Source organism: Gasterosteus aculeatus, chromosome 4 (genome assembly GCF_964276395.1).
Source record: "Gasterosteus aculeatus chromosome 4, fGasAcu3.hap1.1, whole genome shotgun sequence".
In the NCBI taxonomy this organism is placed as follows: Eukaryota; Metazoa; Chordata; class Actinopteri; order Perciformes; family Gasterosteidae; genus Gasterosteus; species Gasterosteus aculeatus.
This window is the reverse complement of record NC_135691.1, coordinates 22,690,822-22,714,067: the sequence shown is the minus strand read 5'-3', so window position 1 is coordinate 22,714,067 and position 23,246 is coordinate 22,690,822. Positions and strand designations below refer to the sequence as shown.

The 23,246-nt window shown below is 42.7% G+C and overlaps 2 protein-coding genes across 3 annotated transcripts; one reads left to right on the top strand and one right to left on the bottom strand.

The window, feature by feature from the left end:
• The first annotated feature begins 1,705 nt into the window (after positions 1-1,705).
• aldh1l2 (aldehyde dehydrogenase 1 family, member L2) lies at positions 1,706-19,039 on the top strand. 2 transcript variants are annotated; one of them, XM_040175003.2, is made up of 23 exons: positions 1,706-2,022; positions 3,150-3,294; positions 5,279-5,513; positions 6,989-7,154; positions 7,473-7,574; positions 8,726-8,815; positions 9,578-9,712; positions 9,810-9,935; positions 10,072-10,163; positions 10,798-10,945; positions 11,077-11,196; positions 11,305-11,432; positions 11,732-11,882; positions 11,985-12,055; positions 12,135-12,240; positions 12,335-12,422; positions 13,378-13,471; positions 13,558-13,657; positions 14,139-14,237; positions 14,595-14,760; positions 15,105-15,210; positions 15,295-15,494; positions 16,456-19,039. In XM_040175003.2, exons 1-23 carry the CDS (start codon positions 1,975-1,977, stop codon positions 16,509-16,511), a joined length of 2,772 nt encoding a protein of 923 aa, XP_040030937.2. In that variant the 5' UTR covers positions 1,706-1,974; the 3' UTR covers positions 16,512-19,039. The 2 variants fall into 2 exon arrangements, with proteins under 2 accessions (XP_040030937.2, XP_077957244.1); XM_078101118.1 differs by lacking the exon at positions 1,706-2,022 and adding an exon at positions 2,044-2,564.
• An 820-nt stretch (positions 19,040-19,859) lies between these two features.
• On the bottom strand, positions 19,860-23,021 carry nopchap1 (NOP protein chaperone 1). The gene is made up of 4 exons (XM_040175014.2): positions 22,868-23,021; positions 22,122-22,196; positions 21,010-21,143; positions 19,860-20,902 (listed from the first exon to the last, which is right to left on the bottom strand). The coding sequence occupies exons 1-4, from the start codon at positions 22,926-22,928 to the stop codon at positions 20,720-20,722; spliced, it is 453 nt and encodes a 150-aa protein (XP_040030948.2). The 5' UTR covers positions 22,929-23,021; the 3' UTR covers positions 19,860-20,719.
• Between the last annotated feature and the right edge of the window lie 225 nt (positions 23,022-23,246).

Here is a 23,246-nt window from a genome sequence, read left to right as displayed (position 1 = left end):
CAAAGTCAGGATTCAGATTCTTCAACATTATCTTAAACTCCCATTTGCTTGGCCGCTTGCACAATTGTTGTTTTGCATATTACATATCAGCATTCATTACCCAGACATATTTACCTAGGTGAGGTATATGTTTTAAACGCTTGCAATCAGCGCCGGCGCTCCGCACACGCACATCACGCACTGCGCGTAGGGCACCAAGTGCCTGGGGGGGGCATCAAAAAATCTGGGACGTCAAAAATCACCACAGTAGGCTACTAGTATAAATAACAAATACAATATGTCTAAAGCATGTTAATATGCAAAAGCAATACAAAAGTAATAGGCCTAGACCAAATTAGTGGAGAAAAAGGGGCCCCCCTGCCCCCACCTCCCAGTGGTTTGTTCGATTATGCCTCAAATCTCAAATGTGGCAAATGACAGCTTTGAAATGGCTTCGAAAAGGCATCAAGAGTCGGGGGCGCTGTCCGCACGGATCGCCGGTGGGCCGTATTCGGTACTCGTCCGCGGGCCTCCCGAAGTTTCTGTTACCGTTTTTGTTATCATTTGTTTTTTATGTTATCATTTACGTATTTTACATTTCTGCATAACAATCGGCTTCAGGAGGTATATCCCAATCTGTGGATTGCTCTTCGTATTGCACTGACGCTCTGTCACAGTTGCCTCTGCTGAGCGAAGCTTTTCAAAGCTCAAACTAATCAAAACGTCATCAATGGGGCAGGAACGTTTAAGTGGTCTGGCTGTCATCAGCTCAGAAACTGTCATATTTTGCAGCTCGGAAATGCAGGCGTGTGCCTCTGTAGGGCCTTTGACAACTGATGGTAGTGAAAATGTTTGTAATGTAGTTCTATCGGATAGCAGAATGGTCTCTTTTAAAGAGATGGTAAAGTAAATCCTACTGTGCAGTTTGTACTTATGTATGGTTATTTGCACTTTAAAATTTGCACATTATTATTATTATTTGTACTTATGTCTATTATTTACTGAAGAAATGTGCACATTATTACTTACACGGTTATATACTTGAATACTGCGTTTACATTGTTCAGTTCCAAATCTGTGTTTTTAGTAATTGTGGTGGTATTTGGTATTTATCATTTTATCTTTTATATAATTTATTTATTTTCATGTTTGGTCAAGTAAATTGTTTATGTTTAGAAGTTATTTGGGGAATAAAGAGAACCTAACTAAGAAATTCTGAATGGTTGTTATTCCTTTGGTGGTGGTGGTGGTGGTGGTGGTGGTTGGTTGGTTCGTTGGTTGGGGGGGGGGGGGGCACCACCAAGCATTTGTGCTTAGGGCACCCAAATGGCTAGCGCCGGCCCTGCTTGCAATGATTGTAATAATACAGCAATTACAAATTTAGAATAGATCAGTAATGAAATATAGTTTTTTTATCAATTTATTATATCAATAATATGACTATTCGGTTAAAAAAATGTTTCATCTTCTTTTTTTCAAATCTTTTTTTTAAATGTCAGGCCTATTGACCGATGATTATCCACACATGAAGTGAATCAGGCATATTAAAAACACATAACCAATACTTGAGTCAATTTGTTTGCGTTCTGGCAGTTTCATATAATATCAATTTGAAAAACCAATCAAAGCCCCCCTACAGTCAGCACGGGATTGAGAATAACTCACACATTTTCCCGTCGCGTGACCGCGCGGCCGCCACGCTACCGAGCGAGCAGCTCGTGACTGCGCACGCACGGTACCGAGCAGCACGTAATCGGTGTCTCCCTCCGCTGTCGAGTATAAGCCGCCTGTCGCGAGCTCCACCGCTCACCACTGCCACTCCTCTCTCACACACACACACACACACACACACACACACACACTTAGAGGCAGGTGCGTGTGTGTTTGTGTGCAACAGCGCACATTACCCAGCAGCAGGTCGGATAAATCCTGCAGCGTTTTGGATTATTTTTCTTAATAGATTTTTTAAATATATATATTTAAAACACCACCATTATGTTGTGGACGGCGAGTCAATTCGTCAGGAAATTCTCCAGCACGTCCGTGAGTAACGTTCCTTTTGCTGTAGCACAAAACGCGTACTGATAGACGGTTAAAACAATGTGAGGAGGTCGAGCCTGGCTACGGAGCAGTGAGCCACAGTTCATGTCGGGCTCGTCCCTGGTCGTCCTGCTCGCATATTGTCAGCTACCAAGCAGAGGACGGAGAACCGGTGAACCGCTCTGCCACGTTACCGTCGACCGCCCCCTCCCGGTACTGTAGCGAGCATGCACTGTACATGATGCGGAGGAGTTGCATCAGCCTGCGGGCTCTCCGCACTGTACACCGTCAGCGACCCCGCAGAGCTGCTACCTGAAGGCTTTGAATGCATCACAACCACGCGCGCGTGCTTAGAGGCCGCGAAACGACAGCGTCCAAGATGAGCGTGAGAGACCCGGAGCGTGCGTAACACGCGCGCTGCTGCGGGTGACAGGAGGGGTGCGCTTGAATCTTCGCCTTGTAGATCGGTGGCTGTGCGCTCGGTCCGTCGGCCAGCAGCTGAGAGGGAATCGGGGCGGACTGTGTGGTCCCCATCCCGCTGTCCGGTCGGTCAGCAGGAATTCATAACTTTGGGTTTTTGGACTGTGGTTCAGATACAAGAGGACTTCTGATGTGTCTTATAGACCAAACAATCCGTGGATCAATCACTCAAAAAAGAAGATCAATAATAAAAACATATTGGTTGCAGTGTTACTTAGTGAATACATAGTCAGGGATGTAGTTTGCAGTAACTGAGGCAGGTGTCCTTTTGTTTCAAGAAGCGGAGCTCTGACAGACTTAACTTGTTCAACTTAACCGTAAAGCTGCTCCTTGGTTTCATACGCCAATGTTATAATAATGATATCCGTCGTGACAAACGCAACCCTTAGAGAGAGGTGAAGTCCAGTAAAACTTATTCCGAAATGAATGTGAGCGCTGCTTTACGGCGGGGGGACAAATTGTTTTCAATTTGGTTAAAATCCGGTTTGAATTGCCAAACTGTACGTTGGTGTCCCTTTAAGAGATGTGTCTGAGGGCCGCTTTGGGCCCCCTGGTGCTCAGGGCACTATTATACATCTGCCAGCAGTATTTCCAGTGCTGCAGACTTACACTGGCTAAAGCTGAATCTAATGTGTGTGTTTGTTTTTCAGAATTGCTACCAGAATAAGCTTAATCTTGCTATAATAGGACAGAGCCTGTTCGGACAGGAGGTGTACATCAACCTGCGGAGGCAGGGTCACAAGGTGGTGGGCGTGTTCACGGTCCCCGACAAGGACGGCAAGGCCGACCCCCTGGGTGAGTTACCTCGGCCCGTGTCAGTCCACCTCCAGTTGCACTGAATCAATCAGAAACCCAGAGCAACTGCGCAGACATCATAAAATACCAGGTGTTATAAGTAGGAAGGGTGTGCGAGAACACTTGACTCACGGGACAAAGACAGAGTGTCACAGAGGGCACACACAGACATTTGGACAGGTGGCTCTAGTCGTGAGCGGAAAACACTCTCACTGTCTTTTACGAAAGTTCTCAGTTATTTGTTTTATTAGAGTAAGTTGTAAATATAAATGTATACTTAACTACCCAACAAGAAATAATCCCCAATGTGAACATTACAAGGCAGGGAGTCTTGGAAGTGACGGCCCCTGAAGATCCGGGTCCTGTGTGGGGCATCAGTAGGGCCTCGTGGTGCTCCTGGACAAAGACGCGCCTCTGTCCCGCGTTAGCTGCGGGATAGAGGCTCCATTGTCTGTGTGTGGGGAGAGGCCCCGTGTGGCCCCCCGTGATGCAGCTCCCAGGAGCTGGGCCCCTTTCAGCACTGTCTGTCTTCTGAAAATATTCCCATCTCTTCAACAAGTGGAAGGGCTCAACACCTTGTAGTCAAAATGTGCATTAAGAGTTTATTTATGATTCTTGCAATGCACATAGTTAGTATGGTCTGTAACCTCAGGGAAGTTTATTCCTCAGCACACAAACTGTCTACAGAGAGTCTCCATACCTACAATTTAAAAACCAAAGAAAGAAGAAAGATCTGAATAAAACATGTTATGTTTTATATAAATGTAAACATTCCTTTGGAGATAATTGCCAGTTGGAAAGAAAATACATTTGAATACACTCATTAGTGATCATGTGGATTGATAACACAGCTTAATGACAATGTGGACTAAAGTTTTTACTGACGATCGGTCAATAAAACATGCCATCAGGACATCGTCTATATTTTCCTAGTTGCTATTCTGATCATGTTGCATCAAGAAAGGAATTATTCTGTGTTTAAATATACAGGAGGAGAGCTAATTACGTTAGCAGCGCCGCTAATGGTTAACAAACAAATATCACATTCGGTTACATTAAGATGGGTTCAAGAAGTTAAATTAAAAGAGTGTCGTTGGTGAGCATAGAGACTAGCTGCTAAAATAAAACAACAAAAGTACCTGTATCTGCCAGTGTGGATCATCATTGATCATCAATTAATATCGGCGGCAAAAAAAACAGGAATCACCTGGAAAGTTATAATCGTTGCTGTTTTTTTGCTGATCTGATCCGTGACAGATCTTTGATACCATCCAAACCATTAAGGGTTTATGATCCATTGCACCACCAACAACCATACATCAGCCTGATATACTTCAATGAAATAGTGTAACTAGTTTAAATATACCAACGTGTCATCAAGTCAGACTTGTTCTTTTAATCGGCTTTCCTTGGTTGGACACTAAAAGAGGACAATGTAAACCCAACCAGAAATCATTTAACTCGCAATCTCCAATGTTGAAGAGTGAACGTGGATGAACACCGTTCAACGCCTTAACTCACCAATATATCTCCCATTTCCTCTTCATCTACAAATGCACTACACGTTAGAGTGATTAAATGACGACGATGAGCTAAAGTATCCAATGAATCTACTGGGCTTATTACAGAAGTATCGCTATGGTCATAAACCCTTCAGGAGGTTGCAGCGCTGCAATGCCACAGATGTTTGAGGTTATGTGGAAGCATTGTGAAGCATGACTGAATATTTATCTGTGAGGGAAAACGCTCTCGTGAGATTTCTGATTGAGACTTCTCCTTGAGGGAGACTACAGTACTCTCCCCACAGACTGAATGGACGTAAGCATCGTGAAGGTCATCACCATCTTTGAATATGGCTATCGCCTGCTTTATGATCTCTTGGACTCTAAACGGACCATCATGTACTAAACAAAGATCATGCTGTATTGAAGAAGACTTGTGACTAGAGATTGAGACCATCATGGACTCCCCTCTTCTCTTTCAGCTGTGGCGGCGGAGAAGGACGGGACGCCGGTGTTCAAGTTCCCGCGGTGGCGGGTCAAGGGGAAGCCCATCCCGGAGGTTGTGGAAGCTTACAAGGCGGTGGGCGCCGACCTCAACGTCATGCCCTTCTGCTCCCAGTTCATCCCCATGAACGTCATCGACGACCCCAAGCACGGCTCCATCATCTATCACCCTTCCCTCCTGCCCCTGCACAGAGGAGCTTCGGCCATCAACTGGTGAGGAGGAGGAGGGGGGGAAACAAGGGAACCCAACCTCACATGACGGTCCAACTATGGCAGTCCGCCAGGGGAACACGATTCATTTACCTTGCGTGTGGTAACTGCAGCTCATTAACAAAAAGAATGAATGACATCAATGCTTACAAGTCAAGCCGTGAGGGGCATACACACTTAAAAGCAAGTCTCACGGCTGGAGTGGCCACAGCTCATAATACATCAGGGTCAGTGCAGCTGTGTGACCCCTTGAATGCCTCGTTTGTCCCGTTTCAGAACGACCCGAATGTATCGGACAACGCGTTTCTCCAAAAGCGGGTTTGGTTATTTGTGCCTTTTTTTAGATCAGAATGTGTAAGGTTAGAGAGCCCCATATGTGTTTTATTTAATTAAACAATATCAGTGTTATGAGTCTGCAATAATACAATTTTGACTGTTAATTCTGAAGGCCTGAGGGCAGATTACTTGGCCCCTTTCACCACATGATGGCTGAAATATGATTGGATGAAAGCTCAAACATAAAGGTCAGCCCTCCAAATCTTGACCCGAGGCTGGAAGCAGCACAAGCGAGAGAGCTATGAAACAAGGAGAATAGAATATGGGGAATAAATTGATATATTCCTGTAAAGAATATGTATCAAAATATAAATTATATTCTGATGATGTTTAGGGAGACAGAGAAGGTCATGCTAGCCTGCCTCTGGTTATACCTGGATATGTCAAGACTGTTGGCTTTACGTGTCTATGCTTCTCTGCTGAGAACACCGGAGCCTGGAACCCAGACCGCTCATCTGTTAGTTTTTCACGAGGTAGCTTCGTCTGCCTTTGACTTTGTTCGTTCCCCTTACAACAGCTTAACGGGTATAAGTGCAGAGTTCACAGGCCATAGACCCCCATGTGTTCCAGGTCAGAGAAGAGGTGGGGGGGTTGGCTGCTATCTGTCAGTGTAGTGAGAGGTTTAAACCAGTTCTGTTTGACCCTAAACTCCTAACCAGCTGCTTTTCTTATCTCTCCCTCTGCAAGTCTGTTTGTTCTCCGCCCTTACTATCGCTCTCACTCTGGGTAAAAAAAGTTCAATTATGTAAACAGAAATTTTCCATTCATACCACTGGTGACATAACTACCAGCTGCTGAAGAAAGAAGGGAAACGAAAGAACAGAAAAAACCTGTTCTTTACCAGAGTAAGATGTGATGTTATAAATGGAGCTGAAGCCAGGAGGCGCTGAGGGTGACGGATTGGCTTCGCTAGTGCCAACAATTTAGTAACCACACTTAACTCCCTTTTCAAATACACACATATATATATATATATATATATATTTTTTTTTTCTTTTCTTCTTTTTTTCCAGTGCGATTCCTTCAGTCTGATGCGCTTAGGGTGCAATTGGCTTTCATTGAATTCTGCTCCATTTGATCGGGCTTATGGCCAACTTGACATCCTATACGTCTGATTAAAATGGGATATTGTGTGTCACCAGGACCCTGATCCACGGCGATAAGAAAGCTGGATTCACAGTGTTCTGGGCTGACGAAGGGCTGGACACCGGACCCATCCTGCTGCAGAGGGAGTGTGCTGTGGAGCCCAACGACACCGTGGACACCCTCTACAACCGCTTCCTCTTCTCAGAGGGCATCAAGGCCATGGTAACCACCTGCCATTAATATTTTAGATGAATTACTAAAATATTTTTAGTAATTAATTTGATCACATATCCAGTGTTCATACTGTTTTTACTGTCCATGTTGTCATGCTTGTTATACTACGCATACCAATATTTGTATTTATTTATCCCTCATTCATTCATTTATGTTATTTATCTAGCACATTGCACTTTTGTTTAAATGCAATAACAATACAGTTTAATCTAATCTAATAATGAGCGAAATCAAGAGTCATCAACACAAATTAAACATAAACTGTGTTTTGACACACATACACCCTGACACTGTTCCCTGGTGCAGGTGGAGTCGGTTCAGCTCATTGCTGACGGGAAAGCCCCTCGGATTCCCCAAACAGAGGAAGGAGCGAGCTACGAGGGCATTCAGAAGAAGTCCAACTCCAGGGTGAGAGAGGCCTCACTTCCACTTGTCAGATAGTGAAATAGACAGTAGACTTTTCACTCGTTCACCGTGGACTTTGTCGAGCAAAAGGAAACTTAAGACGTAAACAAATGTCTTGCCAACCCTTTCAATCTCTCTTGTCTCTTTTGCATATTGGAAAAGTGTAGGTTCGTCTTTCTAGGCCCTGCGGTTAATTGGTGCATCAACACAGCTGAAGGGCATCTGGTGCTGGCAGTCAGGGAGAAAGAGAAGAGGGTCTCAGTAGCAGGGGTCCGTCACAGCTGCGAGGAGGTGGCAGTGTCCATCTTTAATGCAATAAAAGAAAACAAAAATAGATATAAGTGTTTTATTTTTTCATTCAAAGGAAAAATATATATAAAATCATCAAGGATTTCTAAATGAAAAATGAATTAAAATTTAAATGAAGAACCTTTCACCTCTCCCAATTTTTTCAAATCTCCTTTCCTGAAGCCTCATGGAGCAGGATGTTTCCATAATAATGTCTTTATGAATGCTTTGGACGGCGTGTCTAGATCAAGTCATTTATTTGTATTAGCATTTCAAGCAGCTACTCTTAGTACTCACTAAATTGTGTTGTAATATTTCTCTGTGTTGAATCTAGATGGGCAACATTTTCCCCCCCTTAATTAATTTAAGTTAAGTAGTTATAGTATGTGCATGAATCTAATTTACTTTGGGTTAGGCCCCAAACACGTGGAGGTGGTTGGCCTCCTGCGAGCCACAGTTCCTCCAGCAGCCTTCTGAGCAGGTGTGACCTGAGCTTGATATCCACCATTTTATCAGGATCCTGCATTTATGTTCCCAACAAATGTAAATGCTTACTAAATAAATAGATGAATGGGGCCCAGCAGTGCCATGTATGTAAGAATGAGTGGCTGGCGGCTGTTTATTCCATAAGAAGAAAGACAGAGGCGGGGCTGGTCTTAGCCGCTCTTTGATTGGCCCGTTGGAGCCACGTTTTCTGGCAGTGAATCTAGATGTGCTATTCTTGGTGCAGCATCGGTTTTCACCGCATGCCGCCCAGCAAGAGGCGACCAGCTGCTGCGCTTCCCTCTGATTCTCAGAAACCTGGGTGACCCGGTCTGGAAATCAATCTGACTCGTCAGCATGTCTCTCTCTCTCCCTCCCCGCAGGTTAACCTGGCCCAACCGGCCGAGGCCATCCACAACTGGATCCGCGGACATGACAAAGTCCCTGGTGCCTGGACCCTCATAGATGGTCAGGTGTGTTTTCCTGGAACACAAACCAGCGCTCGCACACACACAAACAAACAAGCGCACGCACACATGGTCTCTCAGTGTATTGTGAGGTCAGACTGATATGTGTCCTACTTTTCATAGCATTATCATTTGTTTACATAATACTGTTTCATTATAAAGGTAAGAGTAAAATTTAAAAAATAATACATTTAAAAAGTTAAATGAAGGAAGGGGAGGAACCTCTAAGCTGATAAATCTCTGAATTAAGTTATTAAAAAAAAGTATTTTTTAATAAAATAATAACAAATATAAGTAGAAATAAATGCATATAAATATTACCAAATAGGCAAAAACAAAAACTATTACAAATATATATCACATGCTGTGCATGCCGTTACTGATACTGATACTGGCTATTTTGTTAAAACAACATTTACAGGTTTATTAATTTCAAACTCAAACTTCAATACATTTTTCCTCGTGACCTTTATGGTGGAGCCAGGCTAGCCGTCTTCCCTAGTTTCCAGTCATTTTGCTAAGCTAAGCTAACTGGCGCTAGGTTAATATTTAGTGTGGAATCTCCTCTGGACTATTAGCAAGAAAGAAAAATGTTCCGTTTCAAAAGGGTCAGCTGGAGAAAACCTTTAATTTCCCACATACAATGAAGAGGGCCTTACTGAAACAGGGTTTGTTTGGGTTTCTATTGTTCTAGCTTCATGAACCTGCAGCCTATTTTTTCAAAAAAATAAAATATCAGATGGAAATCCTCCGCCTGCTCTTCCTCAGTCTGTCACCCTGTACGGCTCGTCCATGCTGGGCGGGTCTGTACCTGCCGGTCAGCCCCTGGAGATTGAGGGGGCGTCCCAGTCCGGCCTGGTCACCCAGAACGGCCTTGTGCTGTACGGAAGCGATGGGAAAGCCGTGAGTTCTGTATACAAACACTGGGTTCAGAGACATCTAAAGGCTGCTTCAAATCCAACGTATGTGTTGAGGATCCATTCCTGTGTTTGGGCCCTAGCTCCTGGTGAAGAACCTGCAGTTCGAAGATGGGAAGATGATCCCTGCCTCTAAATACTTTTCCTCTGGGGAAAGCGCCACGGTGGAGCTGACCGATGACGAAAATAAGATGGCTGAGGAAATCAAGGCAAGTTCCATGGCGAGGATTTTGTTTAGTAGCTGGCTTCCACACGGGAGCTTCTGCTTCTCTTCAATAATGCGCTGTAGTTTTCTGGCTAATCCAAGCAAGTGAGACTGACTGAGAATGATTTCATTTATCACAGAACATCTGGAAGGGCATCCTCAGCAATGTCCCTGCCATTGAGGACACCACAGACTTCTTCAAGTGCGGAGCCGCCTCCATGGATGTTGTTAGGTGAGGGAAGAGGCCGACGCAGTGTTAAGTCAATTCATTTTATTTTGTATAGCCGAAACATATATAATATATCAAGTTTGCAATAGTTCCAGTTAAACATTGAACCAAACATTTTATTTTTACAGATACAAAAAAGCCAAAATGTGGTCTTCAACAAACCAGGAAGGGCTTGTTTTTAGCATAGCATTTAGGGGGGTACTCCCCCTTAATTGAATGATTAAGAGGGAGGGAAACACTGGCGTGTCAGTTTCATCACTTGCCTCTACCGTTGGTTAAGAGGAGTGAGTGGTCAGCATATATATATATATATATATATATATATATATATATATATATCAAAAGGGTATATATATATATATATTTATAAATGTGTTCACTGTGAACCCTTGTAATGGCCAGAGCTCCAGTCCTAAATTACTATATGAAATATTAAGATGATGGGTCAAGTAGTGTGTGACATTAGCTGCAAACAGACAATCTCTGGCTTACTTTTGACAGATAAAAAGAATAATATAGGGAATTCTATTTTCGAATAATACCTAAGAAATAAGGTATGTAACCCCATGAATTATTCTAAACTCACTTTGATCCAAACAAAACTGCTGTGCAAACTGTAACTGTCTGTCGTGTGCAGGCTGGTGGAGGAGGTGAAGCAGAAGTGTGCCGGCGTCCAGCTGCAGAACGAGGATGTGTACATGGCTTCAACCTTCAGGGACTTCATCCAGATGTTTGTCCGCAAGCTGCGAGGGGAGGACCAGGAGGAGGAGCTAGTCATCGACTACGTGAGTGTCATACATTATTATGTGGCAGTGGGACTGGGTGGGCTGATTTACATTCAAAGTGGGGTCAGACTTCCAAACAGGTAACAGTTTGTGCAGTGATTGTTGTACTGCTACTGTTGTATTTTATCCAGGCAACAAAGGAAGTAAACAACATGACAGTGAAGATGCCAAACCAGTGTTTCATCAACGGAAAGTTTGAGGATGCAGAAAACGGCAAAGTCTACGAAACCATCAACCCTACTGACGGATCAGTGAGTTACTGTTGTACCAATCCACACACAGAGACAGCTACACACACTCACGGAAAGTTTGATTCTCTTAGTCATCATCGGACCGCGTGACATTACGTCCTTCCTCAGGTGATCTGCAAGGTGTCCTACGCCTCGGTAGGGGATGTAGATCGAGCTGTGGCGGCTGCCAAAGATGCGTATTACAGCGGGCCGTGGGGTAGGATGAACCCAAGGGACAGAGGCAGCCTGCTCTACAAGTGAGTAGCTCCACCTAGAGGACTGCAGTTGGACTGCACAGCGCACATGACACAACCCGTATTTCTGGTGGTTTTATACCAAGAGTCTTAAGCTACTGCGCAAGTTTGTTTAGGTTCTCTCATTCTTTATGTCAATGGTGTGATATGATATTTTAGATATTAAAATTCAGACTAATTGTTAAGTTGGGTGAAAGAATGATTTTGGCAAAAAAAAGGCACCTGTGGCGAGAGGACTTTAGAATGACTTTTGGAATGGTACAGTTTAGTTAGGTCCTTGTCTCTCATGTCCCCCTCCCCAGGCTGGCAGACCTGATGGAGGAACACCAGGAGGAGCTGGCCACCATTGAGTCCATCGACTCAGGAGCTGTGTACACGCTGGCCCTCAAGACCCACGTGGGCATGTCCATCCAGACCTTCCGATACTTTGCCGGCTGGTGTGACAAGATCCATGTGTGTTTAAAGTTGGAACTCACAAACACACACATACACTGCAGTTTTAACTGATTTAACGGATGGTGATACAAGAGGCCCAACATAGTTTCTCTGTTTCAGGGCAAGACGATCCCCATCAACCAGGCCAGACCCAACCGTAATCTGACCTTCACCAGGAGAGAGCCTCTGGGGTAAAAGACCTGGGTCTTACCCACGCCTCACACCTTGCTGACGGCGATTGTGTGTTTTTTTACTCTTGTGTCTTTTCAGTGTGTGTGCCATCATCATCCCGTGGAACTATCCCCTCATGATGCTGGCGTGGAAGAGCGCCGCCTGCCTCGCTGCGGGGAACACGCTCGTCCTCAAACCCGCGCAGGTGAGACACGCTGTAGCAATAACGCACTGTTACCAATGTTCCAGATGAACAGCGTCTGTTGAGTGTCTCATGCATTATCCCCAAATATTTACAGGTCACGCCGTTGACGGCGCTGAAGTTTGCTGAGCTGTCGGTGAAAGCAGGCATTCCAAAAGGAGTCATAAACATTTTGCCAGGTTCAGGTAATGAACACAAATTCAGGACCAAATACAATCTGACTAATAATAGTGGTACCAAACATTGGTCCCTTGTTAAAGGAAAAGTGTGTAGGAATTAGGAAGGTCCATTTCTTGAAATGGGATAAATTATGAGACTACAATTCGGAAGCAAAACGTGCGGCACAAGGATACGTAGTGCTGTCAGTTAAACGCGTTATTAACGGCGTTAACGCAAACCCATTTAAATTTTTTTCTCGCGAGATGAAATTTTGAATGCTTTACATGTTGTGACCCAGCTACTTGATCCTGTTTGAGGGACAGTCCTACAAATGTCACTCACAAAACATCTAGAAAAGAAAATAAATCCAGGACCCCTCCATCTTGTAGTATAAACTCAGCACGACAGCATAACAACATATGATTGTATTTTAAAATAATTTACATCAACATTTAAACCGTTTTTGTCCAAGTACATAGAAAACACTAACCCTTAATCTGAAATGTGCACTTTATAATTTTATTTTGTACCGCCCTGTTTGGCAGTGTTGTTTTTCAATAAAATATTTGCATAAAGCAAGCCAATCCACTTTTCCATGTTGGTAAGAGCATTAAAATAAAAAATAAATGAAGGGACATTTAGAATAGATACAAATTTGCGATTAATTGTGATTCATTTTGAGTTAACTATGACATAAATGCGATTAATCGTAATTAAATATTTTAATCAAGAATTCCAAAAAAGAATAGAATTAAAGAATTCCCCCCAAAAACTAACAGTATGTATGTATGTATGTATGTACAGAATCTATGTATAATAACAAGTTTCATGGTGCTACATGTTTCCTCTGAGCCATATATCTCCTTTGACATCCCCATCGATTAAAGCACATCAGCCTCACGTGATTGGTTGTAGTCTTTTATGGTATCCATTGACAAAAGGAATAATCATCAGTAACACATGACCCGTCCCGTCCTCCAGGTGGTATGGTGGGACAGCGTCTGTCCGACCACCCGGACATCCGTAAGCTGGGCTTCACTGGCTCCACACCCATCGGCAAACAGATCATGAAGAGGTATCAGCGGAAGTCATTACTCGCTCAACTTAAATGTCTGGTGAAACATCATGCTCCTTCTTTTGTCACGTGACTTCCTGTTGCAGCTGTGCGCTCAGCAACCTGAAGAAGGTTTCTCTGGAGCTGGGGGGGAAGTCGCCACTCATCATCTTCGGTGACTGCGACATGGACAAGGCGGTTCGCATGGTGAGAGAGAGCGAGCAGGGGGCCCCTTAATGGTTTTGCTGGGGGATTATCACCATGTTAGTGATGAAACAATTAGTCAATTGATACAGGTTCACCTCAAATTTGGTATTATTGATCAACATTTGTGATTCCAGGTGGTCAAATGTCCAGATTTGCTTTTTTCTATGGTTTGAATTGAATATGTTTTTGTATGCACGTTTTTTTTTTCAAACAAAATAAAAGATATTACCTTTTTATCAAATTTCATTTTTTAGAGGCAAATGTATTCATAAAATGAATAGAATAACAATGAAGTATAATATATATCAGTATACAGTGTCTGTCCATAGTGATGACTGACAGCTTGGTCATGATCAAAGTAAATACTATAATGATAATTTAAAATATATCTTTATTTAATGCATTTCAATGGTCAACGAAAGCTGTAGCTGTGCCCAAGAAATTAAGCTCAAGAAAATCTTGTTGTGTGTCTGCTTCACAGGGCATGAGCTCTGTGTATTTCAACAAAGGGGAGAACTGCATCGCTGCTGGACGTCTGTTTGTGGAGGAGTCCGTTCACGATGAGTTCATCAGCCGAGTGGTGAGTGACGCATGAGACTGGTGCAGGAGAACACAAATGACACAGCCTTGATTGCACTTCTCTTGCAATCAGTGGTTTCCTGTTGAATGGATTTTATTTTTGATGCCATCATTAGGGTTATTTCATTGAGTTTTGCCCTACAAGATAAAATACGTCAGTAAATATTCCACTCAACCTTTTTGCTGTGGGAACCAGAGCACTGCTAACTTCCGCAAAGATATTATATGTGCAGCCCTCTACATAGCAAATTACTTCCATATAGTTACCAAACGTACTACCTTACTTCCCATAATGCGATTGGATAGTGTCAGTTTGAGCAGAAACAAACATTAACCTCTCCACCCTTTCCAAACTAAGGTGGAGGAGCTCAAAAAGATGAAGATTGGTGACCCGCTGGATCGCTCCACAGATCACGGCCCACAGAACCACAAAGCCCACCTGGACAAGCTGCTGGAGTACTGCGAGGTTGGACTGAAGGAGGGAGCGACACTGGTGTATGGAGGGAAGCAGGTGGAGAGGCCAGGTAGAAAACACGCGCAATGTCTCTAGCTAACGGGACTCTTTTTCAGCCTAGTCAGGACACGATGTTGTAAACTAGCACAGTGGATTGTTTTGGTCATCCTCTCTTAGCCTACCGTCCAGGAATGGGTCCTTGACATCATTTTGAAATGAGCTTTTATACTTAACACTTAAATGCTCTTGTAGCTGTGACTACAGTGTGTGCATGTAAGCTGCTGATGGGCAGGGTCCACTGTGTATGGTAGCTCCTGTCATCAGTGTATGAATGGGTGCATGATGACACGTAATGTTGAAGCGCTTTGAGTGGACAGAAGACTAGAGAAGAGACTTACATGTTTTTTGTTTCAGGTTTTTTCATGGAGCCCACAGTGTTCACTAACGTGGAGGACCACATGTTCATCGCCAAGGAGGAGTCCTTCGGCCCAATCATGGTAGTGTCCAGATTCAAAGATGGGTGAGTCTTCATAAACTTGCTGTCAATGCTACAGGTCCGTTCAAGATGCTGACCGGTGTTCTCCTTACCTCCGACAAACCCCAGCGACGTGGACGGCGTTCTTCAGAGAGCCAACGACACTGAGTACGGCCTGGCCTCCGGTGTGTTCACCCGAGACATCAACAAGGCCATGTACGTGAGCGAGCGGCTCGACGCCGGAACGGTATTCGTCAACACCTACAACAAGACTGATGTGGCTTCACCTTTTGGGGGCTTCAAACAGTCCGGCTTTGGCAAAGACCTCGGTGAGTAGGGACACCTATAGCATCACAGGCAGAAGAATAGAAGGTTGTGTTCATTTCCTAATGTTTTAATCATTTTTATTCTATATTTATGCTATATTGACTGGGTAAAGTTTACACATCAAGGCCAGGCCCCTAGTTGTAATTAACAGCAGGTGGACAGGCCAGTCCTATAGAGCTATAGAGTAATTTATAAGTGAGTAATGATAATATGGTAGCCAATTCTGCTATTTTGAATTAATTACTTAGCAAATAATAGAAAATAATGACCTTGTATTGCTTCACAATGACGGCATTTTAAATCAATGGCTTTATTATTTTGAGTCATTGGTTTAAGATGGTTTAAGAAGAGTTTTTTTTTAGATAGTAAGTCAATGTTTAGGGAACATTTGACATTATAATGCAAATAACACAAAGACGCGTCCCATCAGGTGGGGCGGGGGTTGATTTTCCAACCACATCTACATCTTGCGGTATTTGAAAAGGAAGTGAATGGTACAGTAGTAATGCCCACCTCTTGCTTAATTAGATTGGCTGCTTTGGTCAATTGTGACATTGAAAAGCGCTGCAAAGTAAAAAAATTAAACTTCTATTTGCGTCTAAAACTCGTCCCAAGAGAGAAGCAGAGAATCCCCGTTTCCAACAACTTGTCAAAGAGTGTTCGCCCCCTTACAGGATTTGTCAGTAATTTGGTTTAAACTTGATCAGAGGGAGGAATAGATTTAATCACATCTGAGACCAGTGACCCCCCTCAAGGAGACACAAGACAGAAGGGTTTATGAAGAGGATTACTATATTTACTATCAATTATTTATTCTTTAAATTTTCATACAGGATACTTCAACCTCTTAGTGGGCTCTAAAAATCAATCAAATCAAATATGACAAATCAAAACCCCTGTTAAAAGAGTTCATCCAGAAGCAGCATCCAGTCATCCTTGTTCTGTTGTTGGTGTGGTCCACAGGAGAGGATGCTCTCTTGGAATACCTCAAGACCAAAGCGGTGACTGTGGAGTACTGAGGCTCCCAACAAACTTTGACCCACATCCAAACCAGGAGGGACTCGTATGTCTGCTTCAGTCAGACATCCAGCTTTACTCAGCATTGCTTCTGGACAGTGTGTGTCTGTGTGTGTGCGTGTGTGTGTGTGAATGAGAGCAACAGTTTGGGATACGTGGCTGACATGGGACATGGGACACGTGTGGTTTACACCCATCTGTGTAGCTTATACATGGAACCCTAATCGGAGCCGAGCTGGTTCTGACTCTTTTCAAGGTTTTGGTTCCATAGGAGCTTTTTTTACATCAAAACATAGTTGTCATCCTGAAAAGTGTTTTCCTGTTATTATTAATCATTTCAATCAGTTCAGTTAAAAATTAGAAGATGGCCATGCAACACTGCCCTTTTCATTCCTTTTATATCTCTTGGTTTCTCCAGGTTATTAGTTTATGAAAATAACTAATCTGCACACAAACTTGAATGTTGAAGTTTGTGTTCAGCTGTGAGTTTTTGGATCAGCCCATGCTCGGTGAGAGGAGAGGTTCATGTGGTCAGCAAACCAATCATAAGTAGGTAAAGCTATTGGTGGTTGAGATTGATCATTGACATGATGGGAAAACAGGATTTGGGTCAAAAGGCAAGAGTTACATTTGAATCTAGATTAAAGCAGTTTGTAAGAATAATCTCAGCTCAAGGACCATTTACAAGAGTTTTAACTAAAGTTTTTCAACAGAACATTGTGGTTTTAATCTTGTGACATTGTTGTCTAAACCTAACTTTACAGTTATTTTAATTCTATTTGAAGATTTCATTTCGTGAGGATTTCTGCAAGGAGACAGTGTTGATCGTTTTTACCAACAGATAGTTGCAGTCAAAAGCTTGTTGGAAAGCCAGTAGGCTCTTCAGACCCCTTCAGACCCCAAACAAAACCGCCGCTATATGCAGTCAGTTAGGCAGGAGAGGGCGAGGCGTTAGCTGGAGATGAAGAGAGCTTTTTGCATTGGAAGTAAAACAAACAGGTTCAAGATACAACAGAGAATTGTGCAGAGGAATTTACTCTACGTGTCAAACAGAAAGTGGCAAACGGATCACTTTAGGCACTGCTAGGCTTAGCTAGCTGCTAAGCTAAGCTAGCTAGTAGGCTACTTCCATCTCAACATCTACCTTGTGCGGCACACAGTCTGAAGAGGACCACCACTGTGTCCCTAAAGGACAAAGGTTTGCAAAAGGTCCTGGCTAAATGTGGGGAGATTGTTGGCACTTCAAACACAGCCGTCAAATAATGGAGAGTTGAGAGTAAAGTGCACGAGTCGCTGTTCCACCAGGTGGAATTCTGCCTTGGAGATCACCCAATGTGTTTTGTGTTTAAAATACACGCTTTCTAAAGTGATTAATCATTACTTTTACAATTTAGTCTTTAGAAGAAAAACAAACTTTTAAGTGATTGATGATGAAAATGGGCGATTAATTAGCTATTTTTTTTTAATTTTATTGACAGACCTAGTATACACAGTATGAAAGGTTTTGCCGTGCCGTAAGTGATAACACACTTACCTCCAAGGTTTTTCAGGAGGAGTTACAGTCTAATATTTTTAGATTTTTTATTATTTTCTTTTTTAAATGCAAGTTGAAGAACCATACTTTTAGAATGATCTCATCCTTGACACATACATTTCACTTATGTATATAAAACATTATTTAGAGACTTGAAAGATGGTTGAATCAGTTAGTCTATTAGTTAACATCTACTGACTATTATATTACATTGTTATTGATTATTTTTGCTGAAGCTGTGCCATCCAGTACTTGAGCTTTTCTAGTTCAGTAGTTGGTTCAATTAAAGTGTTTTTTTTAAAGACGGGTGTAAAACCTCAGAAGAGGCTTTCCTTTATTTGAAGTCTGAACTTTGGTTTAAACATTTTTCATCAATATTTCATTTACACCAGATATTGTAAGCCATCTGTTTTCTTCTCCTCTCTCACACACTAAAGATGTGATGCCACCACATCACCTCAGACATTCAGTTTTTTAACAATTTGAAGGAAAGTGATTCTATATATTTTTGTCAGACAAGACTGTTCAGATACAATACTACATTTGTTAAGGACATACCAGCAAGATGTTTTTTTATGTAGGGGATCATGTATGGCGATCTTATTACACGGCTAATCTAATCTATAGTTCAACTCAAATATGTAGAAAAAATAATAGCCCTGTAGCTGTGTACTAGATCAGAACTGTGTCCATAGCAAAGGTCTGTTATTCATGGCAGCGTTCGGCTATAGAGAAATAACTGCCGTGGAAGCCTTAAATTCTACCAACCAGAATGGAGTATTCGACCAAGGTGCCTAATAAGCAGGCCTGCTGTGAGGAAGTTGCAAGATTAGTGTTTTTTATCTGTTCCAGATTATCAGTAGAAGCAGCAAGGGCTAAGAAGCAGATGTTTTGTTTTCTCGACCTGCGAAGGAGGTGGGATGTGTCCTTTCAATACCAGAATGTCCTCAGCCAGTAATGTCATTCAAGGGTAAATACACTTTGCTTGGAATTTGACTGTGTGATGGCTGTGACTCATGAGACAACATGCAAACATCCTGCCTGGTGGCAGGACAGAGTGGTGCTAATTACTCAGGAAATATGTTGAGTAGATCAAACACATTTAGTAGTGTCCCTACATTTGATGAATAAACGCTTCCTGCAGAAGACATTGTAGAGGAAACTGGGAGGTAAATACGTTTGGTAATCACACATTAGTGAGCTTCAAGGTATAAAAAACTGCTTCAGATGCTGCTGGATGATCTCTGGTCCGTCTTGTCAGTTTGGTAGGACGGCCTTCTGTTGGTAGGTTTACGGTGGTGCCATATTCTCCATTTGTTGATGAATATTTATGGTGCTCTGAGAAATTTTATAACCTAGTTCACAGGTTTCAATTACAGAAAACTATCACTTAATGGCTTCAATTAAAAAAAGTGAAAAGTGGCTGGGCTTTAAAGCTCAGATGGGACGTCAGCCACACTCTATACAAATATGTAAAGAACAGAAGGAATCTCGACTCAGGTGTTTTTGTTTGAAGAATGGACCGTATTGCATAGAACTTTGATTCCTGCGTGTACTTCAAAGATCACAAAATCAACTGGCCAACATTTCTCTGTGAAGTGGACACATCGGTGTTCCACAGTGAATGATCAACACCTCTAACCCAGAAGTAACATATTTTGGACTTAAATGAAACCACTATTATTCTCTTCAACACAACCGTAAAATAGTTTCAAAATCTGATTGTATTGAGGCCAAATGGTTTGAAGTTTTCTCCCCTGGAAACAAATTTGTCTCTTTAAAATAGTCATCAGTAAAAGTAATAGACACAACCAAATGCATTAGATATTTTATTTGTAACCGAATTACAGGAGAATGAGGTATTGATTAAAAGTTGCTGAGAAGAACACTGCCTCTTTCTGAATGTCACTAAATAAGATACAATCAAAAGGATTTCTGGGTGTTACTTCAAAGTGCAAAAAAGATCAGATATCAACAGGTATGTATTCATTTTGAGAACTTATTAGAGAACCTCACACAATGTAAACACATAAATACAACTGTGCACATTGAATGGACGTGAAATATCAAACAGCCAATTGTTGTATTGGGTACATCCCTACGCAACTTCCTGGCCAAGCATCTGGATCCCTAACTGAACGAATTACATAAATACAAAATAGTTTTAATAAATTTGAAAAAGGCACCAGTAGCAAAATACGGACATAATGATTTCAATGTAACATAATAAAGAAAAGAGGTAACTTTAACTGAAACGGTCCGACTCCTCACACCAAGTGAACCAGACAACATGGTATTGAATTGTTCTCCAACACGTCAGAGGAATCCGTCCACGTGGATACAGCGCGGTAGTTTCCCATGTTCGTCCAGCAGATCAGAGCTGTGTCTCATGGAAGCACAAAGCCAGTCACCTGAACAGATGCAACAAGTGGGGGGTGGACAGCCTGGTGTCCAATCACATCGGGCTCAATGAGCGGTCCGCTGAGGTCACCACAGCGTCTCTTCTGGCTCCGCGCCCTTAACATAATATCTACAGATGTTCCTATGGCCTTGCGCCCCCACACAGGAACAATTGTGGAGTAAAAACCCTGCGGATGCTTTCGGGTCAATTTGGTCCACGTCACCTCAAGAGGATAAAGAAGCTAAATATGAAGACAGTCTGAGCGCACGGTTTCTCTACTCTCCCTGCTGATGGAGAACCTGGATGTTGACTTTCTTCTTCTTGCCTTTTTCACCGGGCAATATGAGGCTCTTCTCCATGACCTCGCTCGCCTCATCAGAGTCAGACTCCTCCTCCTCTGAAGTCTCCTCCTCTTCGTCGCCGTCTTTGGAGTCGCTGAGCTCCACTAGCGCCACGTCCTGAAGGACAAGAGGGTGACATCGGTACCACACATGATGCAGCGACATACAACGTTTATATCAGGGCGTTTCTGGTCCGTGCCCCTGCCACCATATCTATGACTCACCATCTCTATGACCCTCTCCGCCTCCCCCACGTCCTCTATGTCAAAGTGTCCGGCTGGAGCGTCGTCCATCTGCTGCTTCAGCTTCTCGTTGGCTGCGGCCATCTGGGGCAGGAAGCTCTGCAGCCGCTCAAACACTGACACACAACAACGAGGCACATCATCACACCTCTGGCTCAATGGGGCTTTGTTACGAGACCCAGTTCACAAATATGCAGGGATTTGTCTTTTAAAAAGGCTGTGACGTTTATCTGTAATGTTGATGTTGAGCAACCCAACGTGAAGTTTGTATGTGGATTTAAGGACAAAACGGATAACAAAAACTACATTTAAAAGACAAATGCACAGAAGATACGGCGCTTTACTCCAAATATCTACTACAATCGTAGCAACTTCATAGTATGTTATTTATATTGAATTACCACAAAGATGAGTAGTCTGAAGTTAGCAGATAGTCGTTGGACAGATTACAATGACTTCATATAATGAGGAAAGGAGAACAACCAACGCTGAACTCAGTAAGAGTAAGGAGCAGATTGTCGGTTTTTAGAAAAAAGGAGGTGAAGTCACACCAGTCTACATCAATGGAGCAAAGTCAGCAGCTTTAAGTTCATGACAACCTGACATGGTCGCCACACATCACGATCATGGTGACGAAAGCTTATAAACGTCTGGATTTCTGAGGGGAAACTTGGGTAGATTTAATGTTAGTTGACTTTTCCAGAGCAGCCATAGAAAGCTTTCTGACTACAAGATGACAACATTACAAGAAGGCCCAGGACCTGAGGCTCTACAGCGGGGGATTAAAACCAGCCAGAACATCACTGGTTCATCTAAAGAGCATTAGTGATGCTGGCGAGAAGAGGATCCTGAGATTTCACGGCACATTACCAGCCACAACATGTTCAGCCTGCTGCCGTCTGGAGAGAGAGCATCACTATGAGAATAGCCCCTGCCAAACCACCAGACCGTCTAAACTCTTTAATTCATCCTCCACATACAATACTGCCGTTTGTCAATATCAAATGTAAATTTCACTCTGCACCCCCCCCCCCCCCCCCAAAGAAAAAACAGAGCAGAGTCCCTGAGCAATGGGAAGTGGCATCTGGTCTCACCGCTGCTCCGCGGGACTCTCTCCGTCTGCAGGGACCTGCCAGCCTTCGGCTTGAGGAGGAGCTTCTCACTGAGACCTAACAACAAGGCCAAAAGGTAAACACATTTTGTTGATGGAGTTTCAAATAAAACTCATTTCATTGTTTGAAGGTTATACGGCTATGATTCAAAACGTATGTTTATACAGCATTTTTGTTATTGGCAGGGGATTCTTTAAAACAACTTGTCTGATGGTATACATAATGTTGGAAGATTAATCTGTCGGGTGGACATAGTATGTATATATATATATATATATATATATATATATATACACACACATACATACATACATATATACATACACACACATATATGAAACAAAATATGCATGTATAAATATATATAACTGTCGGAAATGTTTTTTTCCTTTGATAATAATAAACTGTAAAGAGCATTGCTGTCAAGTGTATAATAAAACATTTTGGAAGCCCTAACAATGTCTGACATTCTTATATGATAAGGTGCTCAGATATTGAGGAATGTTTAGCTTGACAAAAACATTACCAGCTCTATGGAGAAATATACGCAGACAGATGGAACGGTCCTCATGTTCCTGAAGATATCGTTTCACATATATTATTGAATATTTATTCAATTTTGGTGTTATGGCGCTAAAAAGTACTGAACTAAAAGTATTGTATCTTTTCTTAATTAACCCTTTGCATTTTTCTTCCAGCAATACGTCGGCTAATAAAACCATTCAAACCTTCTCCGCTCCCGCAGGACAGCAAAGCCTGTGAGCTCGTTTTCTTCATATTCAAGTCCATTTCTGAGGCGACGCGACCAGTGTTTGCAGCAACATGTGTTCCCTGTGAGATTCACATCCGGGTCACACGGCGGAGCGAGGCGGAGCTATACGAGCGATGACCCGCACAGCGGCCTCTGGTGCTTCGGAGGACTTCACCGAACTGGACCGCCAATAGACAATGAATATGACAGCTAATACACAACGAGTTATGGAAACGTTGTTATAGCGCTTCATTTAGATGGAGCATATTTGAGAATTTGATGAACCTATGAGCTTTATGACAAAATAAATTGTTCAAAAAACAGATGTACTCTGCCTGCGCACTATAATCAAAGTA

Coding starts and splice junctions, on each gene's coding strand:
- aldh1l2 (XM_040175003.2), top strand. CDS start 1,975: ATGTTGTGGACGGCGAGTCAATTCGTCAGGAAATTCTCCAGCACGTCC. Junction 3,295..5,278: donor CGGCAAGGCCGACCCCCTGG/GTGAGTTACCTC, acceptor CTTCTCTTTCAG/CTGTGGCGGCGGAGAAGGAC. Junction 10,164..10,797: donor GCCTCCATGGATGTTGTTAG/GTGAGGGAAGAG, acceptor TGTCGTGTGCAG/GCTGGTGGAGGAGGTGAAGC.
- nopchap1 (XM_040175014.2), bottom strand. CDS start 22,928: ATGGACTTGAATATGAAGAAAACGAGCTCACAGGCTTTGCTGTCCTGC. Junction 22,197..22,867: donor GTCCTGCGGGAGCGGAGAAG/GTTTGAATGGTT, acceptor CCTTGTTGTTAG/GTCTCAGTGAGAAGCTCCTC. Junction 20,903..21,009: donor CGGAGAGGGTCATAGAGATG/GTGAGTCATAGA, acceptor CTTGTCCTTCAG/GACGTGGCGCTAGTGGAGCT.